Below are 27,276 nucleotides of genomic sequence, written 5' to 3' on the forward strand. Positions count from 1 at the left end.
TGCGATAGAAGCTGCATCACAACATCAATACTCTTACTTTCTGGTTGTAAATAACAGCAATTCTTAAATCATTTTTAATTTAAATTTGGGTTTTTTGTACTGTGAGGATCTCAGTCCGGCTCATGCAAAACAAAAACAATGCAAACGTGGGATAGATCCACGTTTTCACTGTTTTGTAAAGACATTCACAAAGATAAATGATGTGAAAGTCATTTCAGACCCAATCTGCCCTTATTACAAAGTTTGACCTCTGAATAATCAGCAGAACACTATCTGCAAACTCAATCATTTGGAAAGTGCATGCCATGAGAATAAGCAAGGCCAAGGCATTGAAGGTGAGGGAAGATTTTAAAGATGCTGATGCGCTACAGAAACTGCGTGAAGCTGCTCTGCTGTTGCTCTCCTGCTGCAAACCAACCAGGGGACAGCAGAAAAATCACAGGCAGCTCATAGTAATTTAGCATTTAAAAGAAATTACACACTTAGGCTAATTAGGTGTCATTTAAATTGGAAAAATGCATCAAAACTGAGGCCAAAACCAAATTTTAGATGGCTATATTCATGGCCTTTTGTTATGAGACATGTGAACTAATCACCTTTAGGGATCAAGTGATCAATTGTTTGTACTATTAAATGGCCTTAAACTACTGGAAGCTGTTAGAAGCCTTTTTTCATTATATAATCTCAAAAGTGGAAATATGTTTTTCCTCAGAATCAGAGCAAAGGAGATAGCTTAGCTAAAAACTGTGATCTGATTCTGGAATATATTTCTATAGAACTGAAAAAATAAACTGAGCTCAAATATATCTGAGATCCAAAATCAAATTACAGGAAGAATTAAGTTAGAAATCATAATTAAAATTAAAACATCAGTGAGTTAACATGAAGGGTTTGCATTTTTAAAGAGAATAATATAACAACTAGAATCAAACTTAGACATCTAGTGAAGCTAAGCTAAACACTACCTGTCCAAGTTACAAAGTAAGTAAAAAGATCTTTTAGTGACTGATTTTTGCACATCAAACAAAAGCAGAAGAGGTGGATGGCAGCTTCTCAGTTAAGAAGTCCCTCCACAGTGATTTAACTTTAACAATGGCAGTTATGTTTTGGTCACTAAATACTTTACATAAACCTGCAGCTGCTCTGCAGAAAACTGAAATGCTTTAAATTGGAGACCAACAGTAGAGACGTGTTGCAAAACGAGTGGATCTATAAAGGAGAACCAATTGTTCTAAAGACACAATGAACAATGCTATCAGGTCAATGATCCAGATCACACAGCAAGAGCTCACATAAAGCAGTGGAGTAAGCAACAGTGAAGCTATTTATGTCTTAAAGAGGGGTCGCATCCTCAACAAATTCAACTGAAGTCTAAATTAGAAACATGTTTAAATATAAACAGCCCTTGCTGTAATATTTTATACTGACGAGCTTCTTCTTATTGTTGTGTTTGAGCAGATCTCAGAGTTTTTAGCTTCAGATGTTTCACTGAGAAAGAGCCGCATCATTTCCCCTGTAGGAGCTGGTTTAGTGTCTGCTGAGTGGCTGTGCGTCAGCATGGGCAGCAGAGACTCTAACCAGCTTTGATGAAAGGATCTGTGTTGCTAATTTAAGCCTATTTGTCTCTCCTTGCTTTAAACTTGACTACACCACCTTCAGCTCATATTCTGCTACAGAATACGAAGAGCCAATCCTTAAAGGTGACCTGTTACGCTTCCATGAACAGGTTAGGATAGGTCTATTTCAGTACATGTTTTTGTACAAAATCATTCTTAGATAATGGGATTTCAGTCTGTTCAGTTCTGCCTCTTGTCACTTTAGATCCAAATAAGCTGCTGCTGGCCAAGCCCCCAAACTCAACGTTTACACTCTCATATGGACATTGCTGCAAACAGATATGCAATTATTCAACCGTATGTCTTTGGAAAGCATTAGTAGAGCCTCCTGCACAACCAAAACGAATGCAGCAAGTGGTTTCTGGACGGAAAGCCAACAACAAATTACTTCTCTTTTCCAGCAGCCATTGTACAGTGATTACAGCAGTAAAACCAGCTGACCAAATGTGCTGGAGCTCTGTTTGGGTTGCTAGGTAACGGGCAGAGTTCCACTTGGGTTGCCAGGCAACAGCACAGTGCTGCTTGAATGTGATTTAACAATCTGGAGGGTTTTGAAACAGCTCATTTTCCACACACCAAAAAACATAAATTTATTGGCAAAAAACTTGCTGGTTTTTATTTTTAAGCACAGAGGGTGTTTTAAAAAACAGCAGAAACCCATATCGGAGTAAAAAATGTGCAGAAAGTGAAGTTAATGTCAATTAATTTAGAATTTTGCATAATAGGTCCCCTTTAAATCTAGAAACTACAGAAAAACTGCTGTTAAAAACTTTTCTTTCTGATCTTCCTGTCGATAAGTAACTGAAAAAACAAGATATGTTTAAATTACATTATCAAAAATAATCAGCAATACTTGAACTCAAGCTAGATTTTATTAGAGTCCATAATGATAAATGTGATATATAGACAAGCTGAATTTGTTTAAACTTAAATTTTCTGTCTTCAAATGATCGAGTGCTTCTTTTCAAAGACAACTTCATCTTTCATTTTTTCACTGCGTGTTTTTTAATGTGTGTTTTCCGCTGTGCAGCATCAGCTTAAAGAGAGAAAAACAACATCCAGGTAAATCCTGTCGTCATGGACTTAGCAGTAATAAGAGGCTTAAAGGTGACTGCAGTTACAAACATAGTCTTAATGGAGAACCAATCAGTCAAAATTATATTTCCTGCTGATGAAATTAATATGTGCACAATAAATTCAGCTACTCTAAAATACAAGAGCAAAGACAACAGAGGAGAATAAAACAGGATGATGTGAATGCCAACTTTTAATGATCTCATGTCATATATTTATATACTAACAACCTTTTCATTTCAGAAAAAAATATATTAGATGAATGAAAAATAGCTAGAGCTTACAGTAAAAGTTTTGAGCTCAGTTTAAGATATTAAACTGGAGAACTGTGAACATGAACTGTTCATTTTGATCTGGTTGAACTGAGTTGAGAACTAGTCAGGATGAAATGATAAAACTGCTTAAATATGAGTTTGTTAAACACAATGACACACTTAAGTTTGAGACTAATTATCTTAGCATAATGGCATTTCTGAATTGGTTTGCTAATGCTAATGTTTTTTTATTTATTATTGTCAAATGCTACATACATTTCAGGTTTACTGATAAAATGACCAATTGATTATTAATAGACAAAGATAATATAGCAAAACTCACAGCAGTTTGTAACAGCAAAGCTGTTGGCCACCTCCAGGTTGTCTATATGTGGAGTGAGTCTGAAATCTGCCATCCCAAACTGAACCATCCCAACTCTGAATGCGCTGTACTCCTGATCCGCGCCCCTGGGAAACAAACCACCTAGAGGAAACACAGGAACAGAAATTATTATTGGCATGGTTGGTCAGAGTGGAGCACAAAAACATCTCAAATGTTTTTCAAATGTGATGCTGCAGATTCCCGCATTCATATAATCAAAGTCCATTTTGATTTTATTTCCTGGTGCTGAACCAAAGTGCTGAACATTTCAGAGTTGACAGGCAGAAAACATACAAAAGCTTTTGCAGACTATTCAGGCTGCCAGTCCAACACTTCTACCCTTTTCATCCATAAAATGCTGCAATGCTGCACACACTTTTCAGCCAAGGTAGACCTAACAACGTCCCAGGCCTTGAGCAGCTCTGGGGAAATAAATGCCTTCCCTGAAATCTGCTGCCAGGAAGTGTTCAGCTGCAGCTGCAGGTTCAGTCGCTTCCCCAACAGAAACAACAGAAGAAGAATCAACACAGCCGAGGAGAACCAGGAAGTAAACACATCCTAACAATCCCTCTCCGTCATAAAGGTGCAAATACTTGTAAGTATTGTTCCTTTATCTTTATTTTAATTTCACTGAAGCTCAATATTTATACTTTGTTTTCTGGGAGCGCTTGAAAACCCAAAGTCAAATTTCTAGTTTATGCTCACAGTTCTGGTTCTGAAGTACTTCTAACACTGCTGGACTTTATTTTGAGTCGCAATAACAAATTTTGCTCAACTGATTTGTCCCAGTAATTACAATAAACAATAGTAATGTTGTTTTGAGACCATTTTCAAGTTAATACATTGATAATAGCATTACAATCATCCTCTCATAGACCAATAAACTTTTAACTTTGTAAAGATTCTTAAGAATGAAAAATTAAGATATTTTTAATATCAAAAATAAAACAAAATGAAAAACACTACCAAAACCATAAATAAAATGGATTAGAAAGTCTGTGTGAACAAAATTACCCTCCAAAAATATTAATGATCAGAATAGAAATGATTGAGCTCATTTTAATTTAGCATACAATTAATTTATTATAGTGACAGTTTTTTCAGGAGTCAATTGAAAGATATTAATGTGAATTACTAATAAACCCATATTTGCCTTCCCATCACAAAAGGGTTGCTATTACATTAATTTTATGGATCTATTCATCCACATTGTCTGTAAAACAATCTAAAATTTTTAATTTATAATTACATTTCCATTCCCAAATTAAAGTTCCTTTGTAAAGGAGTTAGTGTCTCTTTCAAAGAGTGCTTCTTAAGTGTAAACAAGAATATCTTACAAAGTTCTTTTCTTGAAATTACATCAAAAAAAGGAGTCTAGCCTGCTTTGAAAAAAAAAGTACAAATGTTCCTAAGTCATGTTTGGATATAAAATCCTTGATTTATAACATCCACTCTGCACTTGCTGTCCACAGACATTTCATTTCTGCCCGACTGCATCCAAATCCTCCCCGCCTTGTTGCGGCGCCATCTGGAGCACCAATTTCCTACTGTGTAGCACCTAATGTGGAAGATGTCCCTCATGCATAATGGATAGGCTGGTCATGATTTGTTAAAGTTTTTAAAAAGTTTATGAATCTGTTCTTTATTTTTGGAACAAAAAACATGGCAACAAATGATTTAAAACTGAAGTAAGATGTGGAGCGAACTCTGCTCTGAGACGCTGGAGACACTGACTGACAGAAGAAAAGTCAGAAATTAAAAACATCGTTAAGCATGGAGAGCCAGTTCAGAAAGTAAATAAGAATATATTAATTGGCTTCTTTATTATTATTTTTTTATACATGCATACACTTACTTAGAATTTTATTAATTTAGATATATCTTTATTTATTTATTTATTTATTATTTCATACATTTATTTATACATTTACCTATAATTTTATTTATTTAGATATTTATTTATTATTTAATTTATTTACGTATTTTTTATTAATTTATGTATGTATTATTATATCTACGTATTATTTTATTTATTTGTTTATTTATTAACACATTTACTTATTATTTTATTTATTTAGACATTTATTCATGTATGTATTATTCTATCTATTTATTTATTTACGTATTAAATTTTGGCTGAAATGGCTCTCCATAGTTAGGTTGTGCTGACGGATGAATAAAAAGTCGGCTACGTTCTTCCACAGAAGCTGCTGTAAACAGCACCGTTAAGCTACGTTGCCGTATTTTGATCACATCATGATATTCTGTGTTTTCGTCCAGTGATCAACACATTTGCATTAAAACGAGAAAGGGGATATTTTGCATTCTACCTCAGCTGAGCTGCAACGGTTGTGGTGGATCTGGCAGAATGAGGTCATTTTCTTTGCCCTGAGCGGGAAGTGGAGGTTCAGGCTAGTAGGAGAAGCATGGCTGCCTGCAGTGGTGCAGAATCATTAGCTCCTGTATCTGGACCAGCCGTGGGAACCACAATCAGGTTCTTTAACCAAGAACAAGATCAGCATCAAGAACATAATACTGATCATGTATGTCTGACCAACTTTCTACTGCTTCAAAAAGCTCATGGAATCACATTGAACCCCAAAATATTGTCATTTTGGGATCATTTTCAAGCAATATAATAGTAATGGAATAACAATGCAAGACCAAATTCTCAAAGATCAAGAAACTTTAAATTCTAATGAACATTTAACACTGGAATTGAAGACATTTTACATGCAAAACTAGTAAACAAAACAACAGAAACATCTGCAAACTTCAAAACAGGGCTAGTTGAGACCAAAACCTTCAACATGTCTATTTTTATGACCAACTTCCTTCTGAATGTTGTGAAGTGAAACTGAGAAATTAGTGAACATAATTATCCCAAAGGGAAATGCACACATCATAACTCGGATCATCCAGTGGATGGTGACGCTGTTGGGAGTCTGAAAAGATTCAATGAACTGATCAACCACACAGTAAGAAATGCAGCGTTGTTGCACTTTTGGAAATAAAAATTTCATTATTGCATAAAAAAGGCTTTGATAAAGAGTCAGGTGAATGTGCCATTTTTTTTATTCCAATCAATCATCAGAATAACCAATAACTAAAATAATAATTAGAACCAACTCTGCTACTGAATCATCGGGATGACATAATAATAATCTGTCAATTTATTATCATAATTAGGCCTGTCGGAAAAGGCAATAAATCAATTACGGTAATTACATGATAAATTAAACCAAGCTCAAAGATTTCCATTTGCATGATTTATTGTTTTTTTCTTTTCTTTGTTCAAAAACTGGAAGATAAAAGTCTTCAGTCTGGTGCTTTGGTCTCAACTGGACCTTTTTTGAAGGACTTCATAAGTGGTTTTATTTGTTGTTTATTTATTTTGGATACTTAAAATATCCAGTTCTAGAATTAAATGTTCATTAGAATTTAAAATTGATTGATCTTTGAGAATGTGTTTTTGCATTATGATTATGCCATCTTGAAAATGATCCCAAAACAACATTATTGTGTATCGCAAGGAATTCTGGGACAATTTATCATCCAGCAGTATTTGTTATCATGACAGGGCTACTCATAATTACATTTTTCTTTCATTTCCTAATATGTAAAATCAAAGATTTGAAAGAAAGTGTGAATTATTTTTAGCATGACTGTTGCAGCTTCACCTTTCATGTGAGAAGTTTCTATAATTTAGAGAATATTATCTTAGCCGGAACAAATGTAGTTCAAGTAATCTCTTAAAAAAGAGGATCAGTGTATTTTCCATTGATAACTTTTATTTAAATATATTTTACAGGCAAAGGTTGGCACTTTTCTCCAGGAGTAATGTAACAAGGTAAAAGAGACAGGTTGCATTTGGGTGAAAAAAAAAAAAAAAAAAAGCAGATTTGGACACATTTGCCTAAACGAACTCTTAATCACTTTTTAAGGGTTATGAAGCTATGCCTCTTTTGAAAAAATGAAAAAAAAAAACACTCTGCCTGCAACCAGCACTCTATTTCTGAGAGGCTGTTCAGAAATAGGGGAAAAACAGAAAGGTGTCAAATGTCAGCTGTTTAGCCAGCATCAGCATGTAAGTGTGCAATGTTCCCCTCAGGTGAGCAAACAGCTGACGCTTGAGCTACTTACAGCTCCAGCATGAAGATTTGGAGATTAATAATTTATACGCATGGAAATGAATTCACGGTTTTTCTATCTCACCTTAAAGTGATAAAATCAGAAAGAAGACAACCTGATCAGATTGGGAATCACTTTTATGTTTATAGGAAAACAATCGTCACATTTTGACAGAAACATTGTTCTACTAAACATTTGTGCAACTAAAAATTGTTCAAAGATCAGAAGAAGAGTTTGGTGTCTTTAATGTCAATAAAGATTTTTCCACTGACTATTGAGAAGAGCAAAAATTATTTTTGATAATATAATTTAAAATAAAATTGAAATGAAAACAGATTCTTTTTGGATTTTGCAAATTTTAGAATTGTTTTATTGGCCTTTGAGAAATCCCTGTTTCTGATCCGATAAGATACAGATATCTGAAGTTTAGTATCAACTGATACCGATCAATCAGAAAAGCAATCACGTATTAACATAAAACGGTACTGAATTACACTTAAATACACCGATAGCTTCATAAGGTTGATCAAATGTGAAAATTACACAACTTTAATTAGTTTTATCAGTGCAATTAGGAGTATAATAGCCAATATAAAATCAATAATTAAGAAACTGAAGCTGATTAAAACAGTATCCTGACTGCTTTGGTCAAACATGTAAAAATTATAATTAGTTCAGCAACTGAAAATAAAATAAAAAAAACTGAAATAAATGTAAAATAAACAAAAACAAAAGATTGGCTACTTTTGTCAAACATGTAAAAATAATTTGCAACAAACCTTCTTTCAAATGACTCAGAAAATGTAATTAGGAATTCTGAATATAATGTAAAATAAATAATAAAGCCTGACGTCGCTCAGAGAACTAAGCATAGAATTAGACTGAATAGATCCGCCACTATAGATCCAAAACCCGATGACCGATACAGATACTAATATCAGATTGATACATATTATTTAAATTAAAATATTGTTTACTCTAAGTCTTACAGGGGTATAATAATTTAATAATTAAATTATTTCACAACAATTTGGAACTGGAAATTATGCATTTAGAGTCCTTAATCCTACATTGGCGATTATTAATTTTTTTTCTCTGATAAATTCTGCTATTTTGTAGATGCAGTCATATATAAATAATTATGGCTTTTAATGTACTGAACAGAAAAATAAGCAATTCGTGTGACTATATGGTCCACACTGTAAAATAAAAAAAGCATCTCTAATTTACGGTAAATTGGCAAATTGGAGACATTTTTAAAATTTTTACAGTGCAGAAGGAGGAAATTATTAGCACTTGAAATAAACTGGGAAAATAATGTCTTTGTTTGTGTCACATGCTAGAAGTAATCATCTGTCTTCATTTGCTACGGATCCCTTCCCATGGTAAAATGTCAGATTGACAAAACAATGAGAGGGAGAGAAATCATTTCAAAGCATCTTCTACCTTTAAAATGACAAAGATCCAAAGCAATTCAATTGAAAACATGCAGATATGTTAGTAAGAAAAAATAAAAAGTGTGCCACAATTTAGCCCTCTTGGACTGAAAAAATTAAATCCCTCTTCATCTTCAGTTTTTTTTTGTTGTATTATGTAAAAAAACAGTCATTTCTTTAAGGTCAGCCTCTCCCTGACTAAGTCCCATCTTCACTTCTAGTTTTTGATTAGCTAAAGATGAACTTTATCGAAGGCTAATCACATTCACAATAAATCCTTGATGTTTTGTGTAAGACTAAATGTTGCAACTGAATGAAGATGTATTTTGACCAAGTATTAGGTTAAATCTGTGCACATTTGCAACCTACTTCAGATTTTTAATACAAGGATGTCAAACTCATTTACATTTTGGTCCATTTCAACATCATGAACGTCCTCAAAGGGCTGGTTGTGGCAGAATGCATTGATAAAATCCATTAACAAACTTCTGAAACATGAATAAATAGCTATTTCTGCCTCCAGTAAGTACTTCTTAAAGTTAAATAATATTGACCATCTTTTCACACTGATATAATTTGGAAGTATACCAGGAAAAAACTGATTAAATTTGATTGATAACTTCAAAATAACATAGTTGTTATTTTGAAGGTTTTATTTAGATGTTTTGTTAGACTTTAGAGGAGCACATAAAAAGTTATGGCGGGCCAGATGTGTTTGATTTTGAATTCCCATGATTTATGTCACATTAAAGGGGAAAAAGGTTTCAAATGATTCATCGTAATCCAAAAAACTTTACTTTTTTAAAAGTTTTTTTTTTTTAACTTAGTTCCAGGATGTTTCTAACTTGTAAAAACCTCCAGAGTTCCTCAAAATGTGCCTGACTTTTCAAGGCCTCCGCTCTCAGTTTTCGCCCTGCTGTGGAGGAGGAAACATCCTCAGCTCTTCGGCTTCATGACGATATGCACGGATGTAGAAAAAGCAGCAAAGCGTGTCATCCTCTCAGCTGAGCCAAGTTAAAATGACTTTAATCTGGGCGCAGTGCGCTGTGGCGATGCTGTTCCACATCCAGTCGTGTCTGATCATGCAGAGTAAAATCTAAACATATTTAAAGCTGATCATGCAGAGTTGATCAAACAGTTGTTATTCATGATCAGCTGAATTATATAAAACAACTCAGTTTGTCTTCCTCCTCATCACTAAAAGTGACACCAGGATTTTTCTTTGAAAGTCCAAAAGGGAGCCTGAAACATATGTCTGCTCCCAGCAATCATCAACTTTGACCGTTGGTGCAACTTGGAGGTGTGTGTGGTGATTACTTCCAGTCCAGCTTTTAGTTACCAAGTTACCAGTTACCTGTCGGTGAATCATAAACTACTGGGGAGCCTCCACAAGTGATTTATTATTCGTGTCATATATATGTAACAGAAACATTTCCATGGATGATTTGTTGGCTGTACATCCAGAAATCTTGGACTTAATCAAACTTTCTTTCATTTTCCTAGAAAATCTGATTTGTTTGGGGAGGTTAATTAAATGCTGACGCAGATAAAAAACAAACAAACTCTGGTCTGCCTCAGTCTCGGTCTCGGTTTGGATGAAGTGAACTCTGGTGCGAATGCACATGTGAACGCCAAGCGGACCGAAGACCGTTCCAAAAGCAGGAAATGGATTATAGCGCATGGCATTATGGGTAAATACAACCAAAACAAATGCGTGAGTCTAGTGCTAGCGAGTGAAATAGCTTGTGGTCTTTTACCAAAGACCAAACAGAAATCTTACAACCGCTAAAATCTGATGGTATTCCATTTTTGAAGAAAAGATGCTCATATCTTGTTTAGAGGTTTTTGTGTCATTTCCTTCAGCGATTCTTGCTGCAGCGCCTCCACAGGCGAGGAGGGGTATTGATTTTTCAAAGGGTTTGTTTTGTTTGACACAATGCAGTGTGAAACCAGCCCACACCATCTGAAAATGTAAGAAATGTTGCAATTTTTGTCTCCAGTCAAACCAATCCCACCAGACTGTCATGTGTGAAAACACCCTGAGACTGAGATTTGTGACAGGAGTCCATTGAGCTCATCGTCATGGTAAAAAAACAACAACTTTGAACCTTATGAATCGGGGCATTTTCCTGCTGTAAATAGCAATCAGAGAAAGGGTACAGTTTTCTAAGTCATCTTCACAACGCCTGGATGCCTAAATGCATTGGTATGCTTCATATGACCTTTTGGCAGCTATTTGTGTTAGCTGCGAACAGGTGTACCCAATGAATCTATCAGTGAGTGAATGTTTCCATATATGCCAAAAATCAGAACATTTAGAGATCCAACAGCAAATGACTGACAATGAGAGCTCAGCTTAAAAACAGCTGAACTGATGAATGAGGCAGGTGTGAAAAGAGGTGACAGAAACCAGATTTCAACTAAATCCTGTTAAATAAAAACAGCTGCAATGTGCCGAGGATAGCATCACAGAATGAAAACATGAGAGGGAAGGTGTTGAATGAATTAAATGCAAGAAGAAAACAGAGAGTGGACTCAGGCAGTTAGAGATCAGTTCTAACAGAACAGTCACAATATTTGTAAAAGAATCCAACAGAAAATCCAAAGAATATGAAATTGTTGCACAAAGATTCAAACCGTAACAAAACCTGAAGCAACAAAGCAATGGAAGCTTGACAAAAATCCAAAGTTTTGGTCATATATCACAAGACTAGATGTGATATATCTAGTCTTGTATTTTTGGATTTGTTGTGTTTTATGTTGCTGCAGTTGGGGGCCATTCTTAGAAGAGTTTTTTTTTTTTATCAGTAATTTTCATGGTTAAATAAAGGATGCAGGCAAGATGAATTAAGATAATCAGAAATAAATCATTGAACACAATCAAATATATATATATATATATATATATATATATATATATATATATATATATATATATATATATATATATATATATAGACTACAGAGGATATCCTCTGTAGTCTATCATAACGTCGCTCTGCAGCTAAATAAAGCCCAGTTTAAATAATCTGGAATGCCTTTAACTCCAAATATCTGCAGGCGGCCTTTTCGCCTGTAGGTTATTGTTGATGCGATATTTACTGAAATTATAAAAAACATGTTAACAGATCGGAGACTGCGTCGACCGAGGAGCTGTCAGGAGGCCTCTCCTTTCCCACAGCAGCATCAGGACAGGGAGGAGAGAGGCCCACAGTGGGGGCGCGATGAATGGGAAGGAGACGGCAGTGTGCAGAGGAGGAGGCTAATTAACATGCACGGCGGAACAGAAAAGGCAAAAAAGAACCAAAACGATGGCTTGACGCCAGAAACCCCCAAAACCCTACCGATCTGGACGCTCGGAGAACCGGAAAATGCCTGGCGGAATAAGAAAGTCATCACAAGGAGCAGCTTCATGGTGGAGTCCGGGCGCCTGCACGCCATGCCACGTCGATCTGCTGAGCGGTTCACCAACGCACCACCATCAGGCGCGATGCGGACTCATGGTGCGGGTCCGGGGCTGCTGAGAGACGGCTCGGCCACTGCAGATGCTCTCTGATCTGGATCCGGGGAGGATGCGCGTGCCGCTGCTGCCGCTTCACTTGCAGGCACGCGCCTTGAATCGTCGATGAAGCACGAGAGCAAACCGAGAGCAGCCGACAGCTGAAGGTACGGCAGCGGCCAGATGAGGTAACGCCGTCAGGTAGGGGACGCTGTGTGCTGGGAGTCCTGGAGTCCTCCATGTGGTTTAAGATGTTTTCAAGTATTATTTTTAGGTAATCGATCAACTCCACCTGCGCGCAGGTGATGGATCACGTAGAGATGCATCATGTTTTTTTTTGTATTTGAATGAACGTGAGTAAATCAGACTTAATAAATATTGTCATTTGGTTGTTTTGTTATTGGGCTAAGAAAGTTCAATTCTGAGCTGATTAAAAAGTACATTTCTATTCTAGATAACAAATATAATGGAATAGTTTTGGAAAATGTGTCAGATGCCGGGTTTCTTCTCAATCTATATCTCAGAAAGTTCCTTCTCCAAGTGAAAAACAATGTTGACCAAAAACCCTTTCAGTTTGTCTTTCTTTCAATGCAATGGACACGAAAAGCGAAATGGAAAGGAAAAAGAGAAAAGGAAAGAAAGAGAGGTGGGGCAAAACGTCAAACAGAATAAAAGGAAGAGAAGAATAGAGAGGAGAAAGAGATAGAGAGAATGCAGTCCTCTAGAAGTCTGGGCTAGGTAACAGGCTGGGGTTCGCTGGGGTTGCTAGGTGAGGAGCAGTGCCGGTTTTTGAAACGGCTCATTTTCCAGACAACACAAACAATTAACTTATTCTAAAAAAAAATGGTTGGATGTTTTTTTTTAAGTGCTTGGGATTTTTAGAAGCATTTGAGCCCCAGATGGAAACATGCGAAATGTGAATTTTGAGGGAAAATGTTTCCATCCCACCCAGATCTCTACTCCATACTCCCTGGTTTGAAATGGGACGACTTTGTGTTTTACTATTTTGCAGCAGTTTGAAATGACTGTGGCAATCTTTCACTTCTTCTCACAGCAGCTACCTTTATGGGTTGCCATGGCAATCACCTGCCTCCACCTCACCCTGTCCCCACATCCTTCTCTGTCACACAGACCTATAAATCATCCACTAACCTTTTCTGTGGTCGTCCTCTTTTTCTTCTCACTGGCAGCTCCATTTTTAACATCCGCTGTCCACCGTTCCTCCTCTGCTCTTGTTCAAAGCATCTCAGACTTTTTCACTCTTTTTGCTAGAGCCGATATCCCCAAATCATCCATCATCACAGATCTCACAACGATCCTGTCAACCTCTTTCATGGTTTCAACTATTCTTTACAAATCACTCTGCCACTTTGTGTCTATCCGCCCTCTCCTTTACTTCTGTCCTTTATTTCTTTTGTTTGACACCAGGTACTTAATACATCCCCTGCACCTCTGTTCTTACACAGACCCATTAATTCATCAGAATATAACTGAAAAGTTCATTCAAATCAGCAACTCTATCACTACGTGAAACACATTATGTAGATTAACTACACCCAGAGTTGTTTTTCTGCTTGCAGCTAATGAAAGCACATTTGAGATTAGAATATTAAATATTTTTAATTAAAAACATGTGGGCTTTATAAAAAGCACCTGCTAAAAACTTGTTTTTGCCCATTGAACAGGTATGGTAGAATGAATGGACACATTTAAAACACACTACAAGCTAACTAACAAAAACAAGCTGCATCAGAACAACAAACTGCTCATTTTATTCACAATTATTTTGACACAGACAGTTGGACTAACGACATTGATAATTTGTCTTTGCTGAAGGTGTGAAGGCAACATTGCCCCAGATTATTTAGACATATTCAGGCAGAAGGTTTCTTAAATGTTGCAGCTGCTGCAGCACAGCTTTGACCTAGTTACGTTTAAACCATAAAGGAATATTACTTTATATTAGTGCTTAAATTAAACCTAAAAGTTGATGCGTGGAGTCTGAAGTTGGGACAATCATCAAAACATTTTGGTGTCTGTGACGTTATGCCTACACTCAGACTATATGAAGTATATGCTGTGGACAAGAGGAGAAAGTGCTTCAGCTGTTCATTTCTGCAGGCGAACAGTTCTGTGAAACATTTCTCATGCATGAAAAATACAACAGAGAAGCGCTAAATGGTGCACAGCTGTGAGTCTGAGACTCAGTTCATGCCTGCTATATTTTGTCAACACAAGAACTGTGATGAAAACTATGACAGTTCTACAAGGCTGGGCTGAAATTATTATTTCACACTAACATTAAGGGGACATTTTTCTGCCAGTGGAATGTGAGGCTTTTAATGTTGTCATGGATCTGTAATAGCTTTGGGTTTTAGAAGCAAAACCCAGCAATCACTTGGCATTTGCAACATTAAAAGCATCACCAGACTGTTTCACAGCCTCTCGTGCAGAGAACGACTGTGAAACAATGTTCTTTAATGAAAAAAGGGAAAACCTACGGGGGAAAAACACACTACAGCTGACAAGGTCATAGATGGATCCAGTAAAAATCCCAATGAAAGCCAGAGAGATTTATATAGATTGGAGTGGTGTGATTGTAATTTTTTCATAAGGTCATGATCATAATTTTCAGGCCTTGTTTACATGCAGATTTACAGCCTCTGACTTCTGGTGCAGAATTATGACGCATGTCTCCCATCAATAACATAAAAGCAGCATAAAGAGAGAAATGACCGTTCAGATCTCCAATGCTTTGAAAACATTCGGATACGTATCCAATTTTATATGGAAGTGGTACAGACTGGATTTTTTTGAGAGGTGAAAAGGTCAGAGTTGTGTCGCATTTGCCTGATGTTCCTGATGTAGGTTTATTTATTTATTGATTTATGTATTTATCAGTAAATAAATCCCATAAACGACATCCCTTCTGTCATTATTGTGGAATTTAGCCAATAAAAAAATAATTTTGGTAACTCTAACTGACCTAAAACAAAACTATTATGGTTTATTTTAACTTCAAACAGTGAGAAAAAAATGTGTGTGTTGTTTTAATTCAGTGTTTGTTGCTACACTGGCTGACACTAAGGAGTAGTGTTACCCAGCCACCATCACATCTGCAGTAATAAATATAAAAATCCAATATAATCTCCAATTTGAACCTTTAAAATAAGAATAGGTATCAAGAAAAAGAGTCACATCTATATTTTTGGAATGTATTTATTATGTAAGCATGTATTTGACAGTATTGGCCAGCTGAGACTTGTATGCATTTCTGTAAAGAGCTACAGTAACATAGTCTAATTGGTCTGACTGCAGCATAGTTTAAGTAACACAAAACATCATGCTGTTGAACACAGAAACACACATGCAACATTTTTCCATCTGCAGGCGGAAGCAAGGCAAATGAAACAGCTTTGAAGTTTCAGGTTGTGCTCATTTACAATTACAGGAGGAAAAGCGGTTTTTACAGTTTTTATATGGAGGTATGAAATATAACATCATCACCTGTAATATGAAATACCAGGACACAATTCAGGATATAATTTGCAATCTCATTTATGAGTACAGATACTTTCTATTACGATACAAACTAATTTATTTCGATCTGTCGTTCACAGATAGGTTGACCAATAAACCACGTTGAAGAAGAGGAAAGAGAAGGGGAAGAGCGCTCTGGCATAGAGGTCGACGCGTTTAGCAGCAGCAGGTATGACGGGTTTTGGTGGGGGGGGTTTCTTGTTGGTTTTGTTCTGAGACTTGAGAGCTCCTGTGACCTCAACAGGTTTACCATAACAGTCGAAGTTGGAAAGTTCAAAGTCTCGAGGTAAAGACCCCACAATGCTAAAGTCATTGGAGCGAAGGTCCGACTTGGAGGTGCAAACTTTCTTGCAGCGGTTTTCAACCACCTGTTACAAAAAGAACAAATGACTGAGCAGAGCTGGGTAGTAACTAGTTATTTACTCAATTACATTTACTTGAGTTACATTTTTGAAAAAATGAACTTTTACTGAAGTCATTTTATGATGAAGTGTTTCTGCTCTTGCTTGAGTAAAAGTTATGGATTGACTAAAAAACCAAAAATTCACCAGACGCAGACACACACCTGCAGTTTTTGTTAAAGATTTATAAGTGTTTTATTGAAAGAAACTGATTTGGAAAAATGTTTCTTTTACCTGCTTTTGTTATTTTTTGTTGTTTATACGAATTATTGTCATTTTGGTCATTTAAATAAATAAAAAAATCCACTTAGCTTGATATTTTGGTCCATCAGACAACGTAGTTTTTAAATATTAAGAGTAATCCAGTTGCTTTACTAAAGATAAAGGTAATTTTATTTATATAGCACATTTTCAGCAACAAAGCAAAGTGCTTACTTAATTACTTGGTTACTTTTTTCCTACACATTCCATTATATAAAATGTAATCCAATGAAACTGCCTCCTTTTAAAACTTGATTTGTTTTGCTTTTAAACATTCTTGCAGCATCACCACATTGCATTACAACATGTGAAAACTGTGACTAAATTTATTAGGTGTTTACTGTATGTGATTTGAAATAATAAATCCATGTCAGGAATTATATTAAAATAATTTTCAAAATGGTATTTTTTAGCTGCATAAGAAACAATTGTTGTATTTCTGTTTCAGGTAAAAGCAATTTTATTATGTTTTGCAGTAGATTTTCTGTATATAATTGCAGCTTCTCTGCAGGTTGCCTTCACCTGTAAAGTGTTGACATGAATGGGCGTTCCACCTGTCCCATTGACTGTGTTGTTTGATTTATTTGAAGGCTTCTTTGCTTCCTTTTCTTTCAAAGCTTTTTCCTTTGTGGCCATTTTTGCTTTCTCCTCTTCAATCAGTTTGGGAGTGTTGAGAAAAACCTACATAGAAAGAAAGAAGTGTGGTTAGAAGAGCCTGTGTGATCTGTACAGGGATTCATGACTAGCTGTATCAAGAAGCATTTATTTCAAATGCAACAACAATATAGTGAAAAACTGTAGGGTGATTAGTTTTTTTTTATACATTTAAATAAAATATTGTTACACGGACGTCGGCTTAAATGCGTCCTGGGTAGACGTCAAATGCTACGTGCTACAGTGCTAGCTCTGACCTGCCACAACAGTAATTTTTACACAATAAGTAACATTTATCCCTTTCAATTTGAACTAGAGCACATTGAAATTTAAGGCAATGCAGAAATGACAAGAAGAAATGAAAATAAGGAGAAGCAAATGGATGAAGAGGACATATTCAGCCAAAAATCAGGTGTTTGAGCAGCTGCTGCTTGGAAATGGGTGCAGCAATATGGGTGTAGCAATACTGCTAAGAGCTCCAGTTTCTTAACTCATTTTCTGAAATATAATCTGTCACAATGACGTAAAAATACTTCATTGTCACTTTAAATATCCATTCATTTTCTTGCGATTTGTTTTTATTTCCTGTTAGCTCCTGCTAATGGTGCTAGCGCCAGCTAGCGCTGATATCTGGTAAATAATGACATGTGAAATCTTGAGGCAGTTTGCTTCATCCAAACTTTTAAGGTTGTTCTCATCACCTTCTACATTTTTCATTTTGTTTTTTGTTTTTACACTCGACTCCACTAAAACTTACCTGCACAGGTGAAAAAATGGCCACATATAATAAACACAAACAATTTTTGATGTAAGTATGAGTTTATACTCATATGTAAGAATGAGTCCTACAAAGAACAACATATTTAGGCTAACATGTTCAACTAGTTGTGGATCACTTTAAGACAGAACCCTGCACAGGTCCTGCTGTTCTGACTTTATTCATTATGTGATGGTTAGGGTTAGGAAAAGGGTAAAGGTAAGGTTTAGGCTATAGAAATGAATGGAAGTCAATGGAAAGTCCCCACAAAGATAGCAACACAAACATGTGTGTGTGTGTCTTAGAGCCGACCTGCACCACAGCATATTCCACCAGGGAGAAAAACCCAAAGAGCAGGCAGGCGATCAGCCATATATCAATGGCCTTTACGTATGAGACTTTTGGCAGCTCTGAAGCCAAGGACATGCTCTCACTGGACAGAGAGAGAACTGATAAAATACCTGGAAATAAGCAGACGGCAACAGAAACATATATTTTATCAGATCAGAGTTATCTTTTCTGTAACCCTTGCTCTACAACAATTATTCAAAGGAAAAGACAAAAGGAGAAAAAGTATTTTTAGCACTCTCATCTCTCAGCGTGATACATCAGACTTACAATGACTTTAACAAATGACTCATTTTCATCTGTGTAATAAGTTCCTGTCATAGCTTTCATGATTAAAGCATTCATGGCTAAGGATGATTAATTTATAAAAATAAAGTCTTAAATGTTGTTAAATATATGCCATAAGCATTGAGGTACTGGACTGTTTGGCTGTTGGGATACCATTAATTTATAATCTTAGTTATTTTTTCTGCTAAAGCCATTAAAGTGATGAAGACACCACCAGCTACCAGTTACAATATAGTCCTTGTCTCCTTCACAGCAAGCAAACCTCACTGCTATCTGTAGGAACCAGCGAATCTTTACCAGGACGGCGAGCAGCCGAAACATCCTACTCTCCACTCCACACGGCCGGTCGAGGCAAGCTGCACAAACTACATCTTTATGACTGGATATGGCCATTATATCAAAGTTTTATTAGTAATTAAACTGAAATATTCTCTGGGAAGATTGAAAAGAAGTTCAAAGACATAAATACTTTTTTTTTTTTGCTTAAATGTGACCGATTATGCTTCCTTGAACAGGTTAAGAAAGGTCTATGGGCTATACAAAACACGTTCATTACATTTTTTGCACTAAATCATTTTAGATAATGAGATTTCAATCTGTTCAGTTTGGATTTCCTTTTGGAATGAGCTGTTTTAGGGTGTCTTGTCACTTTAAATCCAAATGAGTTCCTCTGTGGATTGCTGGGAGTTGCCAGGTCGTTACCTGGGCTTCCCAGGGTTGCTAGCTAACGGTCACTGCTTGCTGATTTGTGTTGTTACTCATTATATTCCGGAGGTTTTTGAAACGGCCCATTTTCCAGACACCAAAAAACATGAACTTACTGCCAAAACTTGTTGAGAGTTTTTTTAAGCACTTGGGCTGTTTTTAGAACCATTAGAAATCCAAGTACAAGTACAAAAACATACAAAATGTGAATTTTGCATAACATATCTCCTTTAATATATGCCAGGTTACCACTGATATGTGGTAATCAGTGTACTTCATTACATCCATCACAATGTTATACCTGATTGGTGTGAATTCTGCTTTGTACTGACAAAATGATTTTATGATTTACGATTTGTTTATTTCGACTTTATGCGACTTGTGAGTTGGAAGGTACGTTTTTACATCAGTAAGTATAATAGGTTTGGAAATGGATCAATGAACACAACACATATGTGTGTTTGTGCTCACCAAGTGGCACCCGTGCAGCTGAAGCGTCTGGGTTGATCCAGAATGACAACCAGGACAAAACAACAAGCAGCAGAGTCGGAGCATAAACTCCCATCATGTAGAATCCAACCTGTCGACGCAGCATGAAAATCACCTCAACACAGGTGTAGTACCCTGGAAGAAAATCATAAAAATGCAGCGTCACATTAGTTAAATCTGCTGTTGCTACTCTTTATAAACCCTGAGTTAAAATGATAAAAATGTTTGCATATGAGCTTCAGCAGGGATTATTTCAGAAGGTGTGTTTGCACTGTTGCAGCATTGCATTATTTTTAGCTCAGAGTCCCAGTAAAATACAAGCAGCATTTTTTTATTTATTTTTTTGCAATAGTCAAGTCAGCCAAATTAGGATTCCTGTTTCTATAGCAACAACTCCCTGAAACAGAAAGGCACAGTGACAATGCCGGAGCGCTCAGTGGGGAAAAAGGCATTTCTACGAAACATCTGATGCTAATAGTGTCTCACGCCCACACAAGCAACACGCTGCGAGTGTGTACGTTTGAAAACACAAACGGTCTGCAGAACCTCTTGTGTCTGACTGCACTTTAAGTTTTATTATAGTTCTTGGCCTTAGCAATATATTTCAGAAGATTCAGTTTACACAAATCATATTTTAACATGCAGTATTTACTCAGCAAGAGTTTAGTTTGTACGACGGCGTAATGGGTTAATGTAGGTAGAAAATATAGGAAATATAGAAATTTCCTGGAAAAAATTTGAAATTTCTGCTTTTGAAAAGTTTAAAATTTGATAGAAAATACTCTGAAATTTTGAGATTAATCTCAGAAATTTTCTAGAAACAACAAGGACATTTCTGAGTTTCAAAAGTTGAAACGTTTTGACTCAGAAATGTCCAAGTTTTTTCTGAAAAATTGGAAAAATTGTTTAATCTCAGAATTTCAGAGCTCAGAAATGTCCTTTTTTGGCAGAAATTTACTTGTTTTTTTTCTTTTCTATGTACAGTGGCCTTAATGCACCGTCGTGAGTTTGACCTTTGCATGACCTATAAAATGCAAAGCCACTGAGGTTTTCACCACATTATCTTCACTATCAAAACTAAACTCTCCCACATACTCAGGAGTTCTTCACTCTGCAGATGCTTTTCTGTTTTAAATACAAATTAAATCAATTTCCACATTATTATAATGGGATATTTGTGTAGAATTTCTATTAAAGACATTAATTTAGTACAATCCAGTCTCTAACATAAAATTTGGAAAACATGAAGCACTGCGAACAATATCTGGATGCACTGTATATTTGCACAGAGTTACTGAAAGTGATAAATGAGGATTACGAACCCGTTCCTTGGTAGTACTTTGTACAGTTTCCATACTTTATGTCTTCTTGTTTGATGTCAAACTGAGGGAGAGCGATCTCATCCATCTGAACCGGGTCCGACTGCCACATGAACACCAGATCACTGGTGGTGTAGCCAACTAAAACATGCAAACAGACTTAGTTTATGTGCATATATTTATATTTAGTGTGCATGTCAGCACTGCATGTTTCTACTCACAGCTCTCCAGCTGCATCTTACAGAACTGTGTGTCCATAGGGAAGAGTGTGAGGTCCAGGGGACAAGACAGAGTCACTGAAAGTCTGCATATAAGTACATGCACAACACATCCGGGTGAACAACCATTATGAATCATTTAGCATCATTTTAAAATAACATTTATAGCTTTTAGAGAGAATCCAGAGGAGTAATATGAGCTTCCACGGCTTCCACTGACATTACAGCTTCCCATTTTCATCATATTTCTTATTGCCGGATAGTAATTAGACACCAAGAAACAGACTTAACATTTTCAAAGATTAACTTCTACAATTTAATTTGTAGAATTTCAATATTTTAAATGACAAGATAAAAGAAACAGCAGATTTTTATTGATAGCATACATATTGTATTTTAATTAATCACATTCATTCATTTGTATTCATTCGTTATGCATATATGCATATTTTGATTTCCAAATTTCAAATTTCCATGATCCAAGTCAGAAAGATCAGCTGGAAGACCCAGTGCAACAGGAAGACTGCCTGCAAAACTCAAAAGTTTCTCACCGACTCAGACCTCAAAATCCAACATCAGCACAAAATATAAAGAGTTCCAGTACTTAACTGTTCATTTTCATTTTGATGTTATTAAATTAGCCACACAGAGAGTTTCAATTATGGATCTGTGAATATTTCAATACATGCATAGTGCAGGTAGAGATTTAAAACTTCAGGACTGCAAATCAGTTCCACCAAAATCTACAAACATGAATGTTTTTGGTTTATTTTCTGCTTTTTGCTCCTTTTTGTTGCATTTCTCAGTCTGTTCTCAGAGTTAAAATGATTTTTTTTTGTGTTGGATGTCTGACATGGTGCCTGTGCACATGCATTAAACGCATTATCATTTTCAAATCGTTCGACCGTTCGGAGCGTGTGGATGTTGTGGCGTAATGTCAGAAGACGTGGCTGGATACCTCATGCTGATTAAGACATCTCCGTTCCTGAATATGAAGAGAAGAATGTTGTCCTGTGTGACATCGTGAAAGTTTGCATTTTTTTCATTGGCAAAAAACAGGTCTGGTTTCCACAAACACTGGAACATTTTGGGATCAACAGTCAGCGCTTCACTTTTAAAGTCAGTAGGCAGTCGAAGACGAGGGTCGTTCCATCTCTGACGAAGAAATATATTCACTCTGTAGTCCTGGGTAGAAAACATTCTCATTTAGTTTGGATTCTCACCACACCTCCATTACCAGTGTTTCAAATTTAGATACAGAAATCTTAGATTTAAATTATTTATTTTGTGAATATGAATATTAAACTTGATTAATAAAAGGAGTAAAATGTTTTTTCCTCCTATCTTTTAGGAATACATTAATGAATAGACTGTATTTTTATAGTGTTGTATTTGATTCTTAAAATCTTTAATAATTAACATGACTCATGTAATTAATGATCAAAATAAAAATACAGTAAAGTTCTTAAATGAGGTACTAAATCACTACCAAGCAATAATGTCCATTTATTTAACTTTAAAGAATAATATATTACTGAGTCTTGTTAAAACTTTGTAATCTGTCTAATATTGAATTATGTAAATAAAAAGTACCCTCACATCTCTAATATTCATTTTTTAATTAGTTGAAAATTAATTTTGAACCGATCAGCTTTTCGGTCCTTAATGTTGTGGGTCTCTGGTGAAAACAAGATAAAGATGAAAGAAGACAAATTTCTCTGGACTTACCCCGAACTTGAACAGAGGCAGGAAATAAATTGTTTTTGTGCAGATCAAATATTATAGGATTTATTAACTATGTAGAAAAATAAAGGGCCCATTTGATCAGCTATGGTTAATGTGTTGGGACTGATGTTTTTAGTGCAGCATAATTTCAGCGACACTAAAAAAGAAACTGTGAGTGGAATCACCATGGTCGTTTCCTGGATGGAGCCAAAGCTGTTGATGAAGATGTTCACCCTGGACTCGACTGGGATTCCTGGAATAAAGCAACAGGAATATTGCAGATTAACGAGTAAAGCACAAAATCTTACCAAGCAGTAGAAGATATTTACTGCAAATATCTTAGTACTATTGAAATAAGACAAAAATAACTTGCAAGTTCAGCAAGAAAAATGAGCTTGTTTTAAAATCAAAAATATTTGTGAAAATGTCATACTGGAAGTTTATTTCACTTTAACATGGGAAAACATGTCTTGTGAAATAATCTGCCAATGAAACCTACACTTTTTTCATCAATATTAATGAATTATTTGCTTAAAACAAGCTCATAATTCTTTCTGAAAAGTTACTTGTAAATAATTTCTGCCTTATTTCAAATGTGGTAAGATATTTGCATCAGAAACTAGACCAAAAATACTTTGTGTTTTTGCAGTGAATAAGTAACTTCTGTAAGATTATTTCATGCAAATGTTACAAACAAAACACAGTCTCTGCTTTAAGATACAACTAAATCTGTTATTTCTGGTATTGGTGTGTGTGTGTGTGTGTGTGTGCGTGTGTGTGTGTGTGCGTGTGTGTGGGTGTGTGTGTGTGTGTGTGTGAAGTCATGTTGAATTTCATTTGTGCTCTAAGGTCAGAAAGTCAGAACCAGAATGCTTCGGACGTGTTGAACAGATTTATGACACTGATGTTCATTGTTAGGCCTGAATTGCTGCTAGTGGATTTTCTGATGTGACATTATTTCCAAATACAACCTTCAACCTCAGTGAAAAAGGATTCCTCACAGCTCAAAACATTTCCACTTTTAGTTATTTTTGTTTACAGTTAGATTGTCCATTTTATTTCTAATTGTCCCGAATAGGAACCGTTGTTAACAATTTAGCCAAAAACTGGGAGTCGTTCTTTATTATTCTGATTCAGTTTAACAAAATAAGTTTAAGTTTGTGCCTTTGTGAACATTTCTGCATTACCTTGAAAGTTGGGCCTTATTCTTGGGTCATAACTGACCATCAGGCGATTCAAAATGTTGGAGGTGGAGTTAGCTGGAACCTGGGCTAAGTCCTCCTGTGACAGCTGCCTGTTAAAAAGAGAACAAAGCTGCATGATTAGATCGAAACAGGAGCTGAAAATTAAATCCTTACCAATTAAAGTTATTGCATTTGAAATAATGCAATATTATCTAAACCGCCCCAGTTTACATGGAAAAAACAGAAAACCACTATTGGTGAGATGGGGAATGTGGCACATCCAGTAAAAAAAGGAAAATGTTTGACTGGTTTCCAGAAGCCTGAAGCAGTACTCCGGTTGTACTCAGAACTGGGAATTTCCTGCTTCCTACTGGGAAAGTCGGATTTCACAACAGATTAAAAAACAGGACAAACCATCACTGTGTTACAAATGAAATGTTTTTAACCTGAAACGCCAACACGGTTTGTTCTGTACAGGTACAAGTAATACTGTAAAGTTAAACATACAACGAAAAGTTTCCCACTAAGACTTTGATCATTGTTTAATAACATTTTAGATCCGTCGGCAGTTTCCTTTTTGTCAGACTCGGTACCGAGGACGGGGCTTTGGGCTGTGTAAACTCTTCTCCTCCACATCCCAAATATTCTCAGTGGGATTAAGGATTAAGCTCTGTGTTGACAAATCCATTCAACGCTGCCAGAGCCACTGTTAGCTTGATCATCACGAGTCCTGGTTTTGTAATTTGGAAGAATCCTGTGTCATCAGGGAAGAAAACTGCAAATAAAACCTGTGATCACACAGATGGTCAGACGGCTCCTAACAGTAACGCAGCTGAAGGCCTTTATGTCTTGTTGTTCTTTTAAAGTCCATCAATTCTCCATTTTAAGATTTTTCCTGACTGTAATTTTCCTTTAGCCATCTTATATCTGTGATTATAAATGCCTGGTATTATTTTGTAGAATTATCGAAAATATAATAATTCTACAAAGTTAGAACACAACACAGACATTACATGATTGAACGCTGTGTTTTATTCCCATTTAATCTGAATTATTTTAATTTGAATCAAAGTAATCTAACTCAAATGATGTAGAAAGGATTTTTTCAAGCATTCTTCTGTATTTCTGATCAAAGAATTTTGATTTCAGTTTGGTTTTCTTATATTTTTGACCAATAATCTGAATGACCACATAAGTCTGAACTCTTTTAGAGCTGGTTTAAGATGATACGTTAGAAAGCGGGAGTTTGTCCACTGAGTTTTGAGTGCCAGACCCAATTTTACAACGGTTGATAGACAAACCTTTTTTTTTAATTTTTACTTACGATGGACAGACAACTTGCTTTCCTTTCTTTCCTTTTTTGGTGGATTTTCCTTCTTTGGCTCCAGCAGGTTGCCAGCAGGAGAGCAGCAGCAGCAGCAAAATCATGGATCTAAACACAGGAGCCATGTTGCCTGAAAAATAAAATTTAATAATAATGATAAAAATTGATTTATCCATTCTACAAAAAAAGCTTTACAACAATTTTTGAAGCACTTTTCTAAACGCAATTAGTGAATCGCACAGCAGGAGGTGGCTGGATGGTTTTATAAACATGGAGTCACAGAGCCCTCTAGTGGTCTAATGTAAATACTACACATTCAGTTTCCAAACTCACTGCTTCATATTTTCCGTTCGGAAAAACACAAAATCTTACCAAGTAGTTTTGGTCTAGTTCTAGTTCAAGTATCTTAGTTCCCTAGAAGTAAAAGAAAGCTAATTTACAGGTAACTTTTCAGATATAGAGGCCTGTTTTAAGTCAATAACTCATTCATAATGGTGAAATGGTTCTAGTTCCACTGGCAGATAATTTCGCTTGTAACATAGGAAAAATGTCTTACTATAAGTGAAATAATCTGGCAAAGTATGTAGTAGTTTTTTCATTAATATTAAGGAATTATTGACTTTGAACAAGCTCTCATAGCTTACCGAAAGGTTACAGATAAGTTAGTTTTGTCTTATTTCAAGATATTTGCACTAGAATCTAAAAAAGTTTACTTGGTAAGATGTTGTGTTTTCCCAACAGGTGGACATCTGCCCTCCTCCTCTTCTTTATCTTATCAAAAACAACAGAATGCACCTCCAGAATGACTTTAAAACCATTTGGGACAACATCACAGATCCAAGGCCCCTCAGGACTAAAATCTCTCTTCTGCAGAGGAACCTCAGTGTGGACCAAACTCCCTGGCAGGAAGCCACGAACCGCTGAGCGATAAATTTACCTTTGGGACTCTGCTGGGGCCAATGTTGCTAACCTCAGCTCATCAGGTCGACCAACTGCAGTGAGGCAAGTCAGCTCTTTCTGTTCACACATGTTGAGGCTGGAATCCCAGGTCGTTATCTGCTGATAATAAACTCACATTTTCTTCTTCGTAGTCGAGTCAACCGAGTTTAAGCTCACTATATGATGACTTTGGTAGACATACACTGATCTTTACTGGATTTAAAAAAAAATTAACTCAACTGAATTTGTTCTGAACTGGATCCAGGTATTTATGGGTAAATCTCTATAAGTTTGAATATGTGTCCAAATGGACCGGTTTTCAGAATAAAAGTATCTTTTGAAAATGACCTTTAAGCAGGTATTAAAAACCCTTTTCATCAAACCATCAAATATTTATTAGTCTGATGTAATATTCTAATTTATAATATTTTATTAAAATGAGCAGAAATAAAAGCATAAAATATAAGTTTGTAACAGATATTTTTTTTATTATGTTTTATTATTAATAATATTTTGTTTTTGTCTCCAAATTACTTGGGTTGCAACTAGTGATTATTTTAGCAAACGGTTATTCTATAGATTATTCTGACGATAAATCGATTAATAAGATGAAAAAATGGCTAATTCTACATATTTTTCATTTAATAAGCCTTTTTATTACAATATTAGAAATACATTAAAAGTCCAGTTTCTTTTTATTTTATGATTTTCCAAAAATGCAATACAAAAGCA

At 35.8% G+C, this 27,276-nt stretch overlaps 2 protein-coding genes across 4 annotated transcripts in view; both read right to left on the bottom strand.

Moving 5' to 3' along the window:
• LOC106924931 (glutamate receptor 2-like) overlaps window positions 1-12,670 on the bottom strand; it is a 46,438-nt gene extending 33,768 nt beyond the window's left edge. For all 3 annotated transcript variants that reach the window (XM_014998897.2, XM_014998896.2, XM_088006041.1), the window contains exons 1-2: window positions 12,238-12,670; window positions 3,288-3,428 (exon numbers count right to left, since the gene is read on the bottom strand). In XM_014998897.2, coding sequence (XP_014854383.1) covers window positions 3,288-3,428; window positions 12,238-12,334 — 238 coding nt within the window. In that variant the 5' untranslated portion in view covers window positions 12,335-12,670. The remainder of the gene's footprint in view (window positions 1-3,287; window positions 3,429-12,237) is intronic.
• Window positions 12,671-15,629: 2,959 nt separating this feature from the next.
• On the bottom strand, window positions 15,630-25,730 carry LOC106924933 (glycine receptor subunit beta-like). Its single transcript, XM_014998902.2, has 10 exons — window positions 25,606-25,730; window positions 24,285-24,391; window positions 23,283-23,350; window positions 22,331-22,557; window positions 21,376-21,458; window positions 21,158-21,295; window positions 19,818-19,970; window positions 18,318-18,466; window positions 17,117-17,275; window positions 15,630-16,300 (listed from the first exon to the last, which is right to left on the bottom strand). Exons 1-10 carry the CDS (start codon window positions 25,728-25,730, stop codon window positions 16,007-16,009), a joined length of 1,503 nt encoding a protein of 500 aa, XP_014854388.2. The 3' UTR covers window positions 15,630-16,006.
• Between the last annotated feature and the right edge of the window lie 1,546 nt (window positions 25,731-27,276).

This window comes from Poecilia mexicana, unplaced genomic scaffold (genome assembly GCF_051168715.1).
Source record: "Poecilia mexicana isolate PSO_F unplaced genomic scaffold, ASM5116871v1 scaffold_1, whole genome shotgun sequence".
Taxonomy (NCBI): domain Eukaryota; kingdom Metazoa; phylum Chordata; class Actinopteri; order Cyprinodontiformes; family Poeciliidae; genus Poecilia; species Poecilia mexicana.

Excerpts from the sequence above, each read along its gene's own strand:
- LOC106924933 (XM_014998902.2), bottom strand. The coding sequence starts at position 25,730 with ATGGCTCCTGTGTTTAGATCCATGATTTTGCTGCTGCTGCTGCTCTCC. Across the intron at positions 24,392-25,605 it reads AAGCAAGTTGTCTGTCCATC|GCAGCTGTCACAGGAGGACT; the intron begins GTAAGTAAAAAT and ends TCTTTTTAACAG. Across the intron at positions 21,459-22,330 it reads GATGTCTTAATCAGCATGAG|ACTTTCAGTGACTCTGTCTT; the intron begins GTATCCAGCCAC and ends ACTTATATGCAG.